This window comes from Narcine bancroftii, chromosome 8, assembly GCF_036971445.1.
Source record: "Narcine bancroftii isolate sNarBan1 chromosome 8, sNarBan1.hap1, whole genome shotgun sequence".
In the NCBI taxonomy this organism is placed as follows: Eukaryota; Metazoa; Chordata; class Chondrichthyes; order Torpediniformes; family Narcinidae; genus Narcine; species Narcine bancroftii.
This window is the reverse complement of record NC_091476.1, coordinates 64577091-64593383: the sequence shown is the minus strand read 5'-3', so window position 1 is coordinate 64593383 and position 16293 is coordinate 64577091. Positions and strand designations below refer to the sequence as shown.

At 48.9% G+C, this 16293-nt stretch overlaps 1 protein-coding gene across 2 annotated transcripts in view; it reads right to left on the bottom strand.

Annotated features, from left to right (window-relative positions):
* Positions 1-16293, bottom strand: part of syvn1 (synovial apoptosis inhibitor 1, synoviolin) — a 110383-nt gene continuing 94090 nt past the window's right edge. For both annotated transcript variants that reach the window (XM_069893861.1, XM_069893862.1), the window contains 4 exons: positions 5163-5300; positions 4372-4558; positions 3656-3816; positions 1-3271 (listed from right to left, as the gene is read on the bottom strand). In XM_069893861.1, coding sequence (XP_069749962.1) covers positions 3120-3271; positions 3656-3816; positions 4372-4558; positions 5163-5300 — 638 coding nt within the window. In that variant the 3' untranslated portion in view covers positions 1-3119. The remainder of the gene's footprint in view (positions 3272-3655; positions 3817-4371; positions 4559-5162; positions 5301-16293) is intronic.

Below are 16293 nucleotides of genomic sequence, written 5' to 3'. Positions count from 1 at the left end.
TAGAACCAGCAGATTTTATTGTGCACTCTGTACAATTGCAGCTATTAAAATTTTATACAATATATACAAATTAAATAATCACAAACCCTCATCCCTCTGACTTAAATGAGCAGAATCTATACATTAACCCCAACCCTGAAAGCGACAGAGAGGAGGTGATTTCTTCCCCCGTACCCAACCATTTTTGCCTTCTCTCACCCAGAGGTCGGCAGCCCTGGTGGTCTCAAGGTGATGAACTCCCCCTCTTAATGACAGCAGCTAGTGCAAAAATTATCATCCTTCATTCAATGTCATTGGCAGTGTGGGTGGGAGGTGAAGGGGATAGCCTTTTCCTTTGGAATTGGTGTTCTGTATGAAACAACAGGGTGGGATAAAGCAAATACCACAGTGATCCAAGTGACCATGTTCACCATGGGAGATGACCGGGCATTACTCACTAATCCAGTCAATGAGCTCCCCAGCATGGGGGGGCGGGGTTTGTAGAGGGGAGTCACCGGCAGAATGATAGGCTCCTGACGCCAAATCGATCACAACTGTAGATGGTTGTCAAGTGCACTCAGGGACAACAACACACTAGGAAGGATTGCTGAAGAGGTTAGTGCCTTTGTGCAGTGGAGACGGGAGGAGGTAAAACACCCCCTCGCATCACCAAACAAACCCCCTTCTGTAGCCGCCGGGCCAGGTGTGGCCTGTGGGTGGCAGGTCTACAGGAGTGGAGGCACGACCCGGGATTGGTGCAGGACTACATTTCAGAGCCCCAGTGTTGCCGCAGACCTTGAGCACTGCAGCAACCTGTCGCTGCTATTAGTGGTGTACTTTTAAGTTTAAGACGCACAGCAAGGTAATAGGCCTTTCGGGCACGCACCACACAAACACAACCAATCAACCTACAACCCCACCCCCCCATGTTTTGGAAGGGTGGAAGGAAACTGAGTAAAAACCCCCAGACACAAACACCTCACAGATTACTGGCGCCATTTTTACCCATTTCCCTACCCCCCCCCGTGACTATTGTTCATCTATTTAAGAAAAAAACTAGAAAGATCTTTCTCAACAGCAGCCCTCGTGTACATTTGAGAAGGGGTGGGGGTCAGGGAGAATGGGGTGAAGGATTTGTTGGGAGAACCCATCCCTGGATGAGTGCAGAGCCACCTCAGGTCCCTCTACTTTGGATAAACATTGAGCAATGCCACGGTGGAGGGCAGGGGGTCTTTACTTCCTTTTGAGACTATGGGAGAGAAATCAAGCCTTAAAACACACCGATTGAGATGGCACCTATGTCCAGGGGAGACCTGAATAAGATAGATCATGCTTTTTATTAAATTACCTTTTCAATAGCTAGTGAGGAAGCCCTTTGATTCCAAGAATTCAACTGTGCTTAATTAGCACCCGAGCAGAGGGGGGAAGGTACCCACTTTTCCCCAAGCCCCCAGGATCTCGCCGCATAGCGGGTCCAGGGCACGGATTTCCAGGAATAATGAAGCCCTCCCTCCCCCAACACACCCCCCCCCCACCCACACGCTCGATCACACGGTGACCAGGCACGGGACCTATTCGCTCACCGACCCACAGCATGAGTCTAGATCATGAACAAGTTCGTGGCCAGGGCCAGGCTTGGCAGGAGTTGGACCTTCAGGAGCTGTGTCAGCCTGCAAACCACCCCCCCCCCTCCCCAACCCCAGCAACACAAGATATGTAGAGGTGCACAAATAATCCATCTTCAATGTCAAAGTTTTCCAACAAGGGGTCAAAGCAAAAATAAACAGGAAAGAAACTTTTAAAAAAAAAAATCAACTGGCGTGGCAAGGTGCAAAGCCGGGAGCTGGTTTCACCTTCCAAGGCGGCAGTTCGAGTGGATAGAGAGATGCTGCAGGCACTTTGGGTGAGAGCATCCCTGGGTAGAAGGGGGAAGTCAGTATTTTGGGTTGGCACCCTCTTCTTTCAAAAGAGGACACCCCCGGCTCTCTCCATAAATGTTCCTTGGTCCGTCGAGTCATGCTTGCTCAACTTCCCGTTTCTTACCTACCCCTTGATTACTTCACCGCCTGGGGCTCCAAACTGTTTGCAGCCTCAATCTCCTCCAACACCCCACCCTCCAAATTTAGTCTTGTGGAACCCTGAAAAAAAAATGTAGACATACCGCCCTTCCGGCCCATGAGTCTGTGCTGCCCAATTACACCCCATTAACCTCCACTCCCAGTACGTTTCGAATGGCGGGAGGAAACCGGAGCTCCCCCGGGGGAAACCCACGCAGACACAGAGAGAACAGTGCTGGATTTGAAACCCCAGAGGCTGGCACTGCAACAGCGATGCACGAACTGCGCTGCCCTTGACGGAAAGCGTGGGAAGGAAGGGAAAAATATAATGTCCTCCCTCCCCAACCCCCACCAAATTCAAATAAAAAAAGGATTGTCTGTGACACATTATCCCTCAGGGACATTCATTGCAAGGACCCGTCTGGAAAATTCAGTTTCTAAGGATACTACAAAACTTCAGCAAAGACCTCATTAGTAAAGCGAGGCCGAAATAATAATCGAGAGAGAGTAGGGCATTTGTCGCGGTCTTGTCTCATAGCATGCCAAAGAGGTTCCAGCCATCTTTTACAGTGCGCCTCGAGTAGTTCAGAGTGCGAGGAGAGGAAGAGAATAAAAAGTGCTTGCCATCAAAATCCACAAAGTCAGTTCCAGGTCTTCCAACACCACTGGATTTTCACAGGACCTGTGCCTGGGGAAGGAGCAGCTGGTAATACGGTGGGATGGGGAAGATGGCCACAAGGATCTCGTCTTGCAATCTAATCTGGGTGCATCAGAACGAAGCCTCGGGGGTGACTCAGCACGAACCGCAGGGTTGAGTGTACTTAACACAACAGGAGAGGGTGGGAAGCTGATGCACGTCTGCTTTTACTGGAGATTTCCGATGCTCCCCACCCGCATCGGAGATCATCTTGCGTCCAGTCGTGAAGCGAAGGCTGGGGGGGGGTGGGGTGTTTGTGACAGAAGGGTGGGGTGGAGGAAAGCTTAGGAGCAAAGCATCCACAATACCCGAGTACCCCCCCACCCCAACTCCCCTTCTGCTCCCGCCCTGACCAGCCTTGAGGCGCTGCAGTCTGATCTGAGCAGTCAGTGCTGGGCGCCAGGCCTCTCGAGCTTCTGTAGTCTCCGTCGGCGCAGCTCAGCCGTGTCCGGCTCTCCAAGGGGGTCATCCCCGTCTTCCGGGGGGTTATCTGAGTCCAGCATGGTGTACCCCACTGCACCTTCCAGTTCGCTCTGCCCTGCAAGCACCAGACGGTCAGTTAGGCGCGAAGACCCTCCTGCTGCCACACAGCACGGGAACAGGGGTCAGGCAATGAATCCCTCCCCTCTCCCAAACCATTAATACACTCCCAAGTTCTCCATCCCAACCAAATTCCAGATCTGGTCCAGATAGCAAGGCTAGTGAAGTCTGTATATTGCTGAGGCAAATCTCATGGAGTGGGAAAACAGGCAAGATGGACATGCATTTAAAACCCTTAAAGGAATTCACCAAAGAAATGGACAAAGCCCTTCCATGGGCACCCATATACAATATGGAACGCAGCTACTAAGTGGAGGGATAAACTCCTGGAAATGCTTTGGACGGGGAACCTCTGATTCATTATCCCCAGATAAGCTTTTACCTATTTCCTCGGGGGTGATGGTTGGTTCTGTCGAGGTAGTACTGGCCGCTGGTATGGGAGGACGGGCCGATTCCCCTAGCGAATCCACCTGCATTCCGGTTGTGGGCTCCATCGTCTCTGCACTGGGCGCCGTCCCTTCACTTGTCATCGTTCTGGGGGGGCTGGAGAAAGGCAGCTGGATTTACCCTCTCCCCGAATGAGAAGCAGGGGTCAGTCCCACCCAGGCTCTTGAAGCTGGTTGTGCGGGCACTGGCCAGGTGTTCACACACATGGGGAGGAGGAGCGGGAAATAGAAAAACAGCCGGGAGGGAGGGGGAGCACGGAGCTCTGAGAAACAACGGTGGGGGGAAGGGGGGCACAGAGCTCTGAGAAACGACCTGGGTGAGACAGGCACAGAGCTCTGAGAAACAACTGGAGGGGAGAGGGGCACAGAGCTCTGAGAAACAACTGGAGGGGAGAGGGGCACAGAGCTCTGAGAAACGACCGGGAGGTGGGGACGGAGCACTAGGAAACAACCGGGGGGGGGGGGGGGGGAGAGTGGGAAGAGCACAGAGCTCTGAGAAACAACTGGGAGGGGGGCACGGAGCTCTAGGAAACCAGAGCTGGAGGAAAGGAGACGTGGGTATAGGCAAAGGGAGATCTGACGGAAACTGGAGGGGTCCCTACTGATGGTTGGAGGATGCCCAGACAGAATACGAGGGGTTGAAGCAGCCCACCTGAGGGTAGCTACCACTGAGAGGTACTGGTGAATCTGGACCATGGCCGCGTCCAGGAGGGTATGGATGTTCTGGAGACACTGCAGTCGCGCCTCCAGGTTCTGCCGCTCCTGCCCCTCCATTGCTCGCAGTTCCTCTTCTGTCAGGCCGGCAAAGCCAGTGGGAGGCATCGGCATTGGAGGCATTGCTGCGAGGGAAGCAGGAAACTGTTGGTGTGTGTGGTGGAGCGGCAGGGCGCAGAAACAGATCCTGTTTCCTAGCCCTGAACTCATCCAGAGCTCCTTGTCTGGCAGTGCACCCCCACCCCCCCCAAAAAAACTGTGCCGTCCCCGCTGTCCAGCTTATAGCCCCCCACAAATCCGTCCCCCCCAACACATCTGACCCCCACTCCGGTAACGCACCCACCTCCAACAACCGTACCCCCTCCAGCAATGCACTCCCCTCACAACCGTCCCCACTCCGGCAACGCAACCCCCCCTTCCATCCACCCACTGCCCTCCAAAATAGAGAAGGTGCTCCTAAGTTCCCCTTTAAACCTATACCACTCCCTCCCCGGTCCACGAATCCCCTCACCTCGTCTCAGGTCCTCTTGCCTCCCCCTCCTACCACAATGTCTTCCCCCCCCCCCTACCCCACAGCCCCTGTCTCCCCTCACCACTGGTCCCCGTGTCTGCTGCCCCACCCCACTCCCACTCCAACCCAGTTGCCACCGGTCCTCCCGCCACTGGTCCTCACGCTTGCCCCCCCACCCAACGGCTGGGTCAGAGCAGGAGCGTTGCACTCGCTCTTACCGAGAGGCGGGGGTGGCGGCAATCCCACCCAAGGTGCCGACGAGAACGGAGGGAATGAGAAGGGAAAACCCGGGATCGAGCTGGCCGGCGAAGGCTCCAGACCGGAGCTGTCATTCTGCAAAGCATCACCGTTGGCAACTGGAATTCGAAAAGGACACAGAAGAGGCAGTGGTTAGTGAGAACGTAGCCCGGGGGAGGAGGAAGGACAGGTGTGTTGCAATCAGAAGACCCAATTGTGGTTCTACAACCTAAAAGGCTCTTCAGCCCATCTGGTCTCTGCTAACCTAACTCATCCCATTTGCCGACATTTGGCCCACATCCCTCTAAATATTTCCTATCCCATGCACCTCTCTAAAGGTCTTTTAAACATTACTGCCAGCTCACTCCACTGCCCACTGTGCAAAAAAGGTGCCCCTCAGAAATCCCTCCTCCTGTCCCATCTTAAATCCATGCCGCTAAATTTCCTTACTCTGGTTAAAAACTATACCACTCATGATTTTTATGAGTCTAAGAAGAGACCCCCTCTCTCTCGGGAAGAAAATTCTTGCCTGTCCCATTTCCTTTCCTTATACAAGCTGCGCCTCACTTATCCAGCCGTTCTGTGATCCAGCAACTCCCACAGGTCTGGTGCATTTGAATCCGCTGCCGTTACTACATACTCCTGATAGTGCGGGACACGAACCCCGGTCCTGATCGCAGGGGCTGTGAAGGTTTTACGCTAACTGTGCCCCCACAGTGTGATTTCCTGTTTTAAGCTTCAAATTAAATTTAGACATAAAGCATGATAACAGGTCATTTCGGCCCACAGGTCCGTGCCACCCAATTTACACCCCATTAACCTATGTTTCGAATGGTGGGAGAAAACCATAGCCTTTGTGGGGGAGACACGGGGAGAACGTACAAACTCCTTACAGACAGTGTGGTATTTGTAAAGAGGCTAACCGCTATGCCCCCCGCACATTAGGGTTAGGGTTAGGATTAGTAACCCTTAATAACAGAAAATAGACTTCATTCACAACTATCTACAGAGAGAAAACCATTCAAAGCCTCTTTCGCTTCCCTATCTATACATTTCCATCAGTGTACATTGTTACACTCTCTTCTATTTATCAGCCTTGCCTGCACTGTGGCACCTTGTTGTTACTCCCCTCTCTGTTTGACAGACTTCCTGTCAGTCTCAGCCCCTCAGTGCACGGTGACAGAAGGACTCCAAACTGTGGTCCTTCCCCACAGTGCCCTCATGCTGGCCGCACCAAGCCTCAGCGTGCGTGCTCCTCAGGACTTGCTCCTGCAGCCTGGACTGTGCCAGTTGGCAGTATTCCCTCACGACATCTCTGCGGGCCGAAAGACCAACTGGCCTCAGGCAGATCAAAGGGCGAGATGACAGACTTGTGACAGAGTATATAGATAAATTGGGAAAGGTTTGTTAATGTAGGCCACATACAAACACTTTAAAACAGATCTTATTTGAAGTACTGGAGCTCTGCCCAATGCTGGACATATCGAGGCCTCGGAGCATTTGCAAGAGCTTTGAAGAGTGCTCAAGAGACCACTAATGGATTGTTGTTTATAAAAGACAACAGATGAAAGATCTTGTCAGAGCTGGAATAAAGCTTGCTGTTTTAAGAGGGTCATGTGGTTTTGCAGGCAGAGTCAAACAGGCTTTTCTCTCTCTGTGTCAGAGAGAGAGAGACACACACACACACATATCACTTGTACAGTATTACAGCCAGCAGAAGTAGCTGGGTCTGGAACAGGACAAGCTGGAAAGCTCCATTTTGGAAGACAGCCTGGTCAAAGCCCCTGTGGTTCAAGCAAGAGGAGAGGACTGGCTGTCTAATGTTTCACTTGGAATAAGAGAAACAGAAAAGGCACTCTGTGATGACCTGAAAGAAAGAGGTGATCATCTTGAGAACCCCAAGGGGGCAAGTTTCATCAGCAAGACACTGGAGTGGCTGATTAAAAAGGAATCAGTTGTGGATGTCGTGGAACAGCAAATGTCTCTCTGAAAACCGACAAGAACCTTCCTGAGCGGTAACCATTTACCTTTCAAGCACCAAAGCCTGGTAAACTTTATAAATATTAAATGCTGTGCACAGTATAAGAATTGCCTGCAACCAATGAATTTGGAGGAAGGAGAAGTGAGATTGGATTGTGAAGCAAAGAACTTTTCTGAACTTACACACACTTGAGCTTAGAGTTAGAAGGGGATTAAGTTAGGTTAAGTAAGTCAATAGACAAGTTAAAAGTTTGATCCTGTTTTCATGTTTAAAGGTAATTAAAAGCAACTTTTGATTAAGTAACCCTTTTTCTTGGTGAATATCTATTGCTACTGGGTTTATGGGTCCTCTGAGCTTGTAATAGTCTTCCAGAATAATGAGACGGCCTCTACTGCTTCCTTGGGCAGAGAATGTTGCATTTGCAATAGAGGGCCCTCTTTGTACAGCAGACCAGGTGGATCTGGAGCTTGGGTTGCCAATGGATCAAACTGAAGTCTCCGTGGCTACAGAGCACTGGAGGCGAATCCACAGGCACTCAGCATCTCTGCTTCTCTTACTGCAAGGGGGCACCTAGCCATACTAATGGCAACTCTTCGTCTGCCTTATGGAAGGCAAAATCAGATTTTGTAATATTACATTTCCTGTATTATTCCATGAGCATAAACTGGGAACTGGTCAATTTTGGATACAGGACCCAGGCACCCTCCACTATGCTGCTGCCCTCCAGACCAGCTGTTCTAAACCCTGGGCATGGGGGTGGGATAGGCGAGTGCCCCTGCTGAGAACAGCTGCTTGACATAATCTGCTGATCCTTTTCAATTCTGATCATTCACCCCAGGCTGACTGTAAAGCGAAGTTGGTTGCTTCAGCTTCTCCACACTGGAGGGCCTGGGCGCAGACAACGAAATCGCTTGGCTGGGTGCCTTTGCTCTGCCTGCATCAGTGATAGGGATCTCCCAGCGGTCAACAATTTCAATTCTGTGCCGACGCATCTATCCTTGGCCTCATGAATAGTCAAACCAAGGCCACCTGTACATCAAATATTTCATCTGGACACTACAACCAGATGGCATTAACACTATCCCTCAGTCTCCTTTCTCCCCACCGCCTCCAGCTCTCCATCCCATGTAACAATTACAGTATGGAAACAGGCCATCTCCACCCATCTAGTCCGTACCAATTTAAGTGAAACTCCACTAGTTCCATCTACCCGCTCCCTGCCCATAACCCTCTAACCCCCTCACATCCATGCACTCATCTAACCTCCTCTTAAATGACAGAATTGACCCTGCTTAAACCACCTCTTCCGGAAGGTCATTCCACTCAGCAACCACTATCTGAGTGAAGAAGCTTCCTCTCATGTTACCTCTAAAGTTTTGCCCCTTAACATATGACCTTGTTCCAATCTCACCTACCCTCAAGGAGAAGAGCCTATTCACATCTATTCCCCTAAATACCTCCATCAAATCCCCCATCAACCTTCTATGTTCCAATGAATAAAGACTCAGTCCAATCAATCTTTCTCCATATTCTAGATACTGCAATCCAGGCAATATTTTAGTAAATCTTCTCTGCACCCTCTCTACCTTATTGATATCCTTCCTATAATTTGGAGACCAGAATTGCACACAATATTCCAAACTTGGCCTCACCAATGCCTTGAACAGTCTCAACATCACCTCCCAGCTCCTATATTCTATGCTTTGATTTATAAAGGCCAGCATACCTAAAGTCTTCTCCACCCCATCTACATGGGAATCCACCTTCAAGGAATGATGAACAGTTATTCCAAGATTCCTCTGCTCCTCTCTCCATTCCTCTTTCCTTTCCTCCAGCTCTCCATCCCCTTCCCTCTCCATTCAAATAGCCTCCAGCTCTCCACCCCCTTCTCTCTCCATCCCCTTCCCTCTCCATTCAAACAGCCTCCAGCTCTCCACCCCCTTCTCTCTCCATTCCTCCTCTCCCCCCACCCCTCTCCATTCACAGAGCCATCCCCACTCCTCATTTTCTGGTGTGCCCTCCCTCCCTTATCCACTTATTACCTTTTTCCTGTGGGCCTATGCTCCTCCCTCTGCCCTATCCCCTGCTTGCTCATGCCTCAATGAAGGGCTAAGGCCCAAAACATTGGTGATGTATCTTTACTTTTGCTACATTAAGCCCACTGTTTGACCTGCGTTGGGCTGTTGCTTTGTCTCACCACAGGTGTGTGATTCGGAACCACACTTTTGTCTTGCCACCGTCTTTCCCAATTTGCAGCAATGCCGGGCACCTCGCGATGCCATCGGGGCACTGAGGGAGGAGGCTGCAGCAAGGCCAGTGCTGTTCCACACCGCACCTGGGCTGTGAACCGGCTCGCTCATGAGAGCCCCTCTGTGAGATCACAGGGCTGCTGGGACCCTCCTGACAGTGGCAGCGAGGAGAGAACCTCCCCTCTCAGCCAAGACAGCCCCATGCTTATGTGAGCATCGTGTTAATGAGCCAGGGAGTAAAAACACAATGCTGGAAACACTCAGCAGGTCAGTGTACTTTATGTAGCAAAGGTACATAACCAATGTTTCGGCCTTGAGCCCTTCATCAAGGTTCGACTTGGCAGGAATGACAGTTGGGGAACATTCAAGAGAGAATCCCACAGAATTCCCTTCGGAGGCCAAAGGAGAACTTCTTCAGGGTAGGCATCCCATGAATAGATTTGGCAGAGTTTTGTGGTAGACAGGAGTGAAACATGAATGTTTGCAGACCCCATGGTTGAAGTAAAAAGCCCAACGCTGGGGAAAACTCAGCAGGTCAAACAGCATCCTTTATGTAGCAAAAAGATACAGAACCAACGGTTTGGGCCTGAGCCTTTCATGAGCAAAATGAGGACAGGTGCCCAAACAAAATGGAGGAGGCGAGGAGCATAGTCCCAATGGCAGGAGATAAAAGGTGGATAAGGGAGGGACGGCACAGCAGCAAACAGTGGGAGGGGGAAATAGCTCTGGAGAGCTGGAGGAGAGGAGACAGAGGGGTGGGGAAGGGGGGAGAAAAAAAAATGGGGAGTGGGTAGCAGGTACCAGTGAAGTCAACATTAATGCCATCTGGTTGGAGGGCACCCAGATGAAAATTTAGGCACTACTCCTCCAATGTATGGAAATTTATAAAGTACACTGTTTGACCTGCCTTTTTGCTCATACCTTGATGAGGGGCTCAAGACCGAAATGTTGGTTATGTACGGAACCATAGAACACTACAGCACAGAAACAGGGCCTTTCTAGTCTGTGCCAAACCATTTTTTTTTAAGCCTGGTCCCACTGACCTGCACCCAGTCCGTAGCCCTCCGTACCTCTCCCATCCACGTGCCTGTCCAAATTCTTCTTGAGTGTGAAAATGGAGTCCACATTCACCAACTCAGCTGGCAGCTCGTTCCACACTCCCACCACTCTCTGTGTGAAGAAGTTCCCCCTCATGTTCCCCCTAAACTTTTCCCCTTTCACCCTTAACCCATGTCCTCTGATTTGTATTCACCTACCCTCAGTGGGAAAAACCTACCTACATTTATTCTCTGTCCCCCTCATATTTTAAATACCTCTATCAAATCTCCCCTCATTCTTCTACGCTCCAGGGAATAAAGCCCTAACCTGTTTAACCTTTCCCTGTAACTCAGTTCCTGAAGTTAACATCCAGGCAACATCCTAGTAAATCTTCTTGCACTCTTTCCGTCTTATTGATATGTTTCCTGTAGTTCAGTGATAAAATTGCACACAATACTCATAATTTGGCCTCACCAATGTTTTGTATAATTTTACCATAACATCACAACTTCTATATTCAATACTTTGATTTCTGAAGGCCAATATGCCAAAAACTCTTTCACAACCCTATCCATCTGCGATGTCACTTTTGAGGAATTATGCATCTATATTCCCAGGTCCCTCTGTTCTACTCCACTGCTCAGTCCCCTACCATTCACTGTGTACGTCCTTTCTTGGTTTGTCCTTCCAAAATGCAACACCTAACATTTGTCTGCATTAAATTCCATCTCCCATTTTTCATCCCATTTTTCCAGCTGGTCCAAATTCCTCCGCAAGCTTTGAAAACCTTTGTCGCTGTCCACAGCACCACCAATCTTAGTGTCACCTGCAAACTTGCTGATCCAATTGACCACATTATCACCCAGATCATTGGTGGTTCCAGCACCGATCCATGAGGTACACCACTAGACACAGGCCTCCAGTCTGAGAAGCAACCACTATTTGGTGATCTCCGACCAGCCATTCACCATGAATGACTAACCTCCCATGTGGGACCTTGTCAAAGGTCCATTATGGCAACATCTACAGCTTTTCCTTCATCAACTTTCCTGGTAACCTCCTCGGAAAACTCTATAAAACTGGTTAAACACAATCTACCATGCACAAAGCCATGTTGACTATCCCAATCAGTTTCTGGCTATCCAAATAATTGTATGTCTGATCTCTTAAGAGCATCTTCCAATAATTTACCTACTACTGTCGTCAGGCTCACCGGCCTATAATTTCCAGGGTTACTTTTGGAGCCTTTTTTAAACAATGAAACACTTGAACTATCCTCCAATCCTCTAGCACCTCAACTGTAGCTAAGGACATTTTAAATATTTCTGCCAGAGCCCATGCAATTTATACATGAATCTCCCTCAAGGTCTGAGGGAATATCTGGTCAGGCTCTGGGGATTTATCCACCCTTATTTTAATCTTTGCTTTACAAAGTGTACTGCTTGACGTGCTGAGTTTCTCCAGCATTGTGTTTTTACTTCAGAATCTGCAGACTTTCATGCTTTACTCCTCTCTACTGGAAGACTCTACAAAATCTCTTCAAGGGATGCCTGCCCTGAAAAAGTTTCCTTTGCTCTTTGATGGGAGTTTGGTGAGATTCTCTCTCTCACTGCTCCCCATCTGTAATCCCCAGTCAGTCATACCTTGATGAAGGGCTCAAGCCTGAAACACTATGTATGTTTATCTTTGCTATAATACAAAGTACAGTTTGACCTGCTGAGTTTCTCCAGCAGTAAAACATGAAAATCTGTTGAAGTTAAAAAAAAACACACAAAGCCAGAAAAACTCAGCTGGTCAAGCAGCATCCTTTATAAAGCAAAGGTATAAATACATAAGCAATGTTTCGAGCTTGACCTCTTTATTAAGGTGTGGAAAAATGTCAGAAGGCATCTGAACAAAAGAGTGGGGGAGGGGGGAAGGGAGGTCACAAAGGCAGGAGAAGGGAGGGAGGGAGGGAACAACAGCGATCAAGTGAAGGGAGGGAGGAAGGTGGGAGGGGGAGGAGGAGAGCAGGACAGCAAAAATCAGAGGTCGACGTTATTGCCATCTGGCTGGAGAGGGCCCAAATAGAATATCAGGGGTCGTTTCCCCAGTTTGTGGGTGGTCTTGGTGGGACATTACACAAGGCCAATGACAGACATGCGAGTGTGGGAGTGTGATGCAGAACTGAAATGGTTGGCCACTGGGAGGTCTGTGTCACTGGTGCGGACGGAGCGAAGGTGCTCAGCGATGTGATCTCACAATCTGTGCCCATTCTCTCCAGCGTTGTGTTTACACTTCAATCTGCAGAATTTCATGTTTCACTAATGAGCCAGGGAGCCGACTCCCCGATCCAGTACCATTTCTGCTGATGCACCATCGACAGCAAGCTTCAAGATTAATCAACGCGCCCCACGAAACAGCAGAATTATGGACACAATGCAGGCCATCTCAAAACAACCCAACCCCTCCGATTGCTTCATCGACACTTACTGCTCTCTTGCCGTGTGAAAGGAAACTCCCCACCCCGGTCTCAAGGAGAGATCACTCATCACGATTCAAGTGCAGTTTTGTTTTGTCTCCACAGCTATCTCCACACCTGAACACTAGTAAAATAACATTGCTCTTGTTCTGTGTGGTAACCTGCCTGAATGACATATCGACCATATCCTCAGCGGTGAAATGTTTTGTAAGGTTGGGGTTGAAGCATCTCAGCTCCTGTCTGAGCAGTGACGTGGATTCATTCCAATTTGCCGACTGAAGCAACAGGTCAACAGCAGATGCCACCTCACTGGCTCTGCACAAAGCCCTGGAACATCAAGACAGCAAAGATGCCCTTTATCAACTTCAGTTCTGAGGTGCAAAGAGACTTGGGAGTCCTTGCGCAGGACACCGAAAGGCTGGGTCATGTTGAAGGTGCTAAATGCAATGTTGGCATTAATTTCTAGCAGGATACTACACGAACAGGGGACTGGAGAGACCTCATTTGGAGTACTGCATACAGTTTTGGGCACGACATTTGAGAAAAAAATTGCTGACGTTGGAGAGGGTTCAGAGAAGATTTGCTAGAATGATAACAGAATGAAAGGGTTAGTATAATGAGGAATGATTGTCAGCTCTTGGACTGTGTGGAATAGTCTGCAGACACTGTGATTGTAGTAAAAACACACCAAAATGCTGGAGGAACTCGGGCGGTCTTTTCAGTGTCTACAGGAGACAAAAAATATTTTGCCCATGTTTCAGGCCTGAGCACTTCTTCAAGGAATAAGTAGTACACGCCAGAAGCAGGAAATCTCAGAATTCAGACAATGCTGGCTGGGGGAGGAATCCAGACCAAACAAAAGATGTTAATTGGAAATGATAAGAGAGTAAGTAAGAATTTATCATGCTTGTGTGAAAGGAGACGGAAAGGAATGGATAGACAGAGATAGGAAAAGGCAAAGTCGGCAGGGGGAGGGGAAGTGGGGAGGGTTAGAACGAAAGCCAGAGAAGTTTATATTAATGCCATCAGGTTAGAGGGTGCCAAGTCGGAAGAAGTGTTGTTCCTCTGGGTGGTCTCAGTCTGGCAGTGTACAAGACCATGGATAGGCATGTCAGCAAGGGAACGGGATGGAGAATTGAAATGGTGGCTACTGGGAGATGCACGCTATGGCGACAGAGCCGAAGTGCTCAACGAAGCGATCTTCCAGTCTCTCCGATGTAGAGGAGTCCATAAAGGGAGCACCAGATGCAGCTGATGACCCCCTGCAGATTCATGAGTGAAACGCTGCTTCACTTGGAAGGGCTGTTTGGAGCCCTGAATGGTGCTGAGGGGGGAGGCTTGGGTGCAAGTGGAGCATCTCCTGTGGTCCCAGGGAGACTATTGGTGGAGAGGTAGGAGTCCCTGCGGAAAGCGGAGAGGGGAAGACACGCCTAATGGTGGGGTCACATAGTAGGCAGCACAAGAATGAGAGAAGACATCAGAGGCATTCCGAATACTGAAAGACCTGGACAGAGTCGATGGAGCAAGGAGGTAGGGGAGTCCAGGACAAGTAGGTATAATTTTAGGATAAGGGGGCATCAATTTAAAACAGAGATATGGAAATATTTCTTTAGACAGAGGGTCGTGACTCCGTGGAATTTATTGCCACGGGCAGCTCTGGAAGCAAGGTATTTAAGTCAGACATTGACAGATATTTGATTAGTCAGGTCATCTAGGGGCATAGAGCTGAGGGGGGTAGATGGATCAGCTCATGATTAGAAGGGTGGAGCAGACTCAATGGGCCTACCTCTGCTCCAATATCTTGAGATTCAACACCATCATCTCCTCAGACTCCAAGACCTGGGACTCAACACCCCACTGTATAATTCAATCCTGGGTTTCCTCACCGCTAGGCCACAATCAGTGAGAACAATCTCCATCAGTACTGGAGCTCCACGGGGTCAAGTTCTTAGCCCACTGCTATTCACCTATGACTGTGTGGCTCAGTATTACAATAACACCATCTACAAATTTGCTGGCGATACCACAGTAGTGGGCTGAATAAAAATGGCCGATGGGTCAGCGTACAGGAGGGAGATTTAAAACTTGGCTGAATGGTACACCAACAACAACCTTGCAATCAATGTTACCAAAAACAAAGGAGGTGATTGTTGACTTCAGGATCATGGGAAGATTTATTACACTGCTGTATATAACCATATATAACCACTTACAGCACAGAACAGGCCAGTTCGGCCCTACTAGTCCATGCCTCACCCCCCTGGTCCCATTGACCAGCACCCGGTCCATACCCCTCCAGTCCTCTCCTCTCCATGTAACTATCCAGTCTTTCCTTAAATGTAACCAATGATCTCACCTCAACCACATCTGCCGGAAACTCATTCCACATCCCTACCACCCTCTGCGAAAATAAATTTCCCCTCATGTTCCCCTTATAATTTTCCACCTTCAATCTTAAACCATGCCCTCTCGTTTGAATCTCCCCCACTCTTAATTGAAAAAGCCTATCCACATTTACTCTGTCTGTCCCTTTTAAAATCTTAAACACCTCTATCAAGTCCCCCCTCAATCTTCTACGCTCCAGAGAAAAAAGCCCCAGTCTGCACAACCTTTCCCTGTAACTCAAACCTTGAAATCCTGTCAACATTCTCGTGAATCTTCTCTGCACTCTCTCTATTTTGTTTATATCTTTCCTATAATATGGTGACCAAAACTGTACACAGTACTCCAAATTTGGCCTCACCAATGCCTTGTACAATTTCATCATAACCTCCCTACTCTTGAATTCAATACTCCGATTTATGAAGGCCAACATTCCAAATGCCTTCTTCACACCATCTACCTGAGTATCAGCCTTGAGGATACTATTTACCAAAACTCCTAAATCCCTTTGTTGCTGTGCACATCTCAATAGCCTACCATTTAATGCATATGACCTATTTAGATTTGCCTTTCCAAAATGTAAAACCTCACCCTTATCTGTATTAAATTCCATCAGCCATTTCTCAGCCCACACCTCCAGCCTTCCTAAATCACCTTTTAATCTACGGTAATCTTCCTCACTGTCCACAACACCACCAATCTTTGTATCATCCGCAAACTTGCTTATCCAATTCTCCACCCCTACTCTGACACCTCCCATCCAACCATTGCTGAATCCATTTCACTACCTCCTTATTTATACCTAATGCCTCCACCTTTTTTCCTAACCTCCTGTGGGGAACTTTGTCAAAAGCTTTACTAAAGTCTAAATAGACAACATCCACAGCTTTCCCTTCAACAACCTTTTTTGTAACCCCCTTGAAAAACTCAATCAGGTTTGTCAAGCATGATCTACCCCTGACAAAACCATGCTGATTACTCCCTATCAATCCCTGTACCTC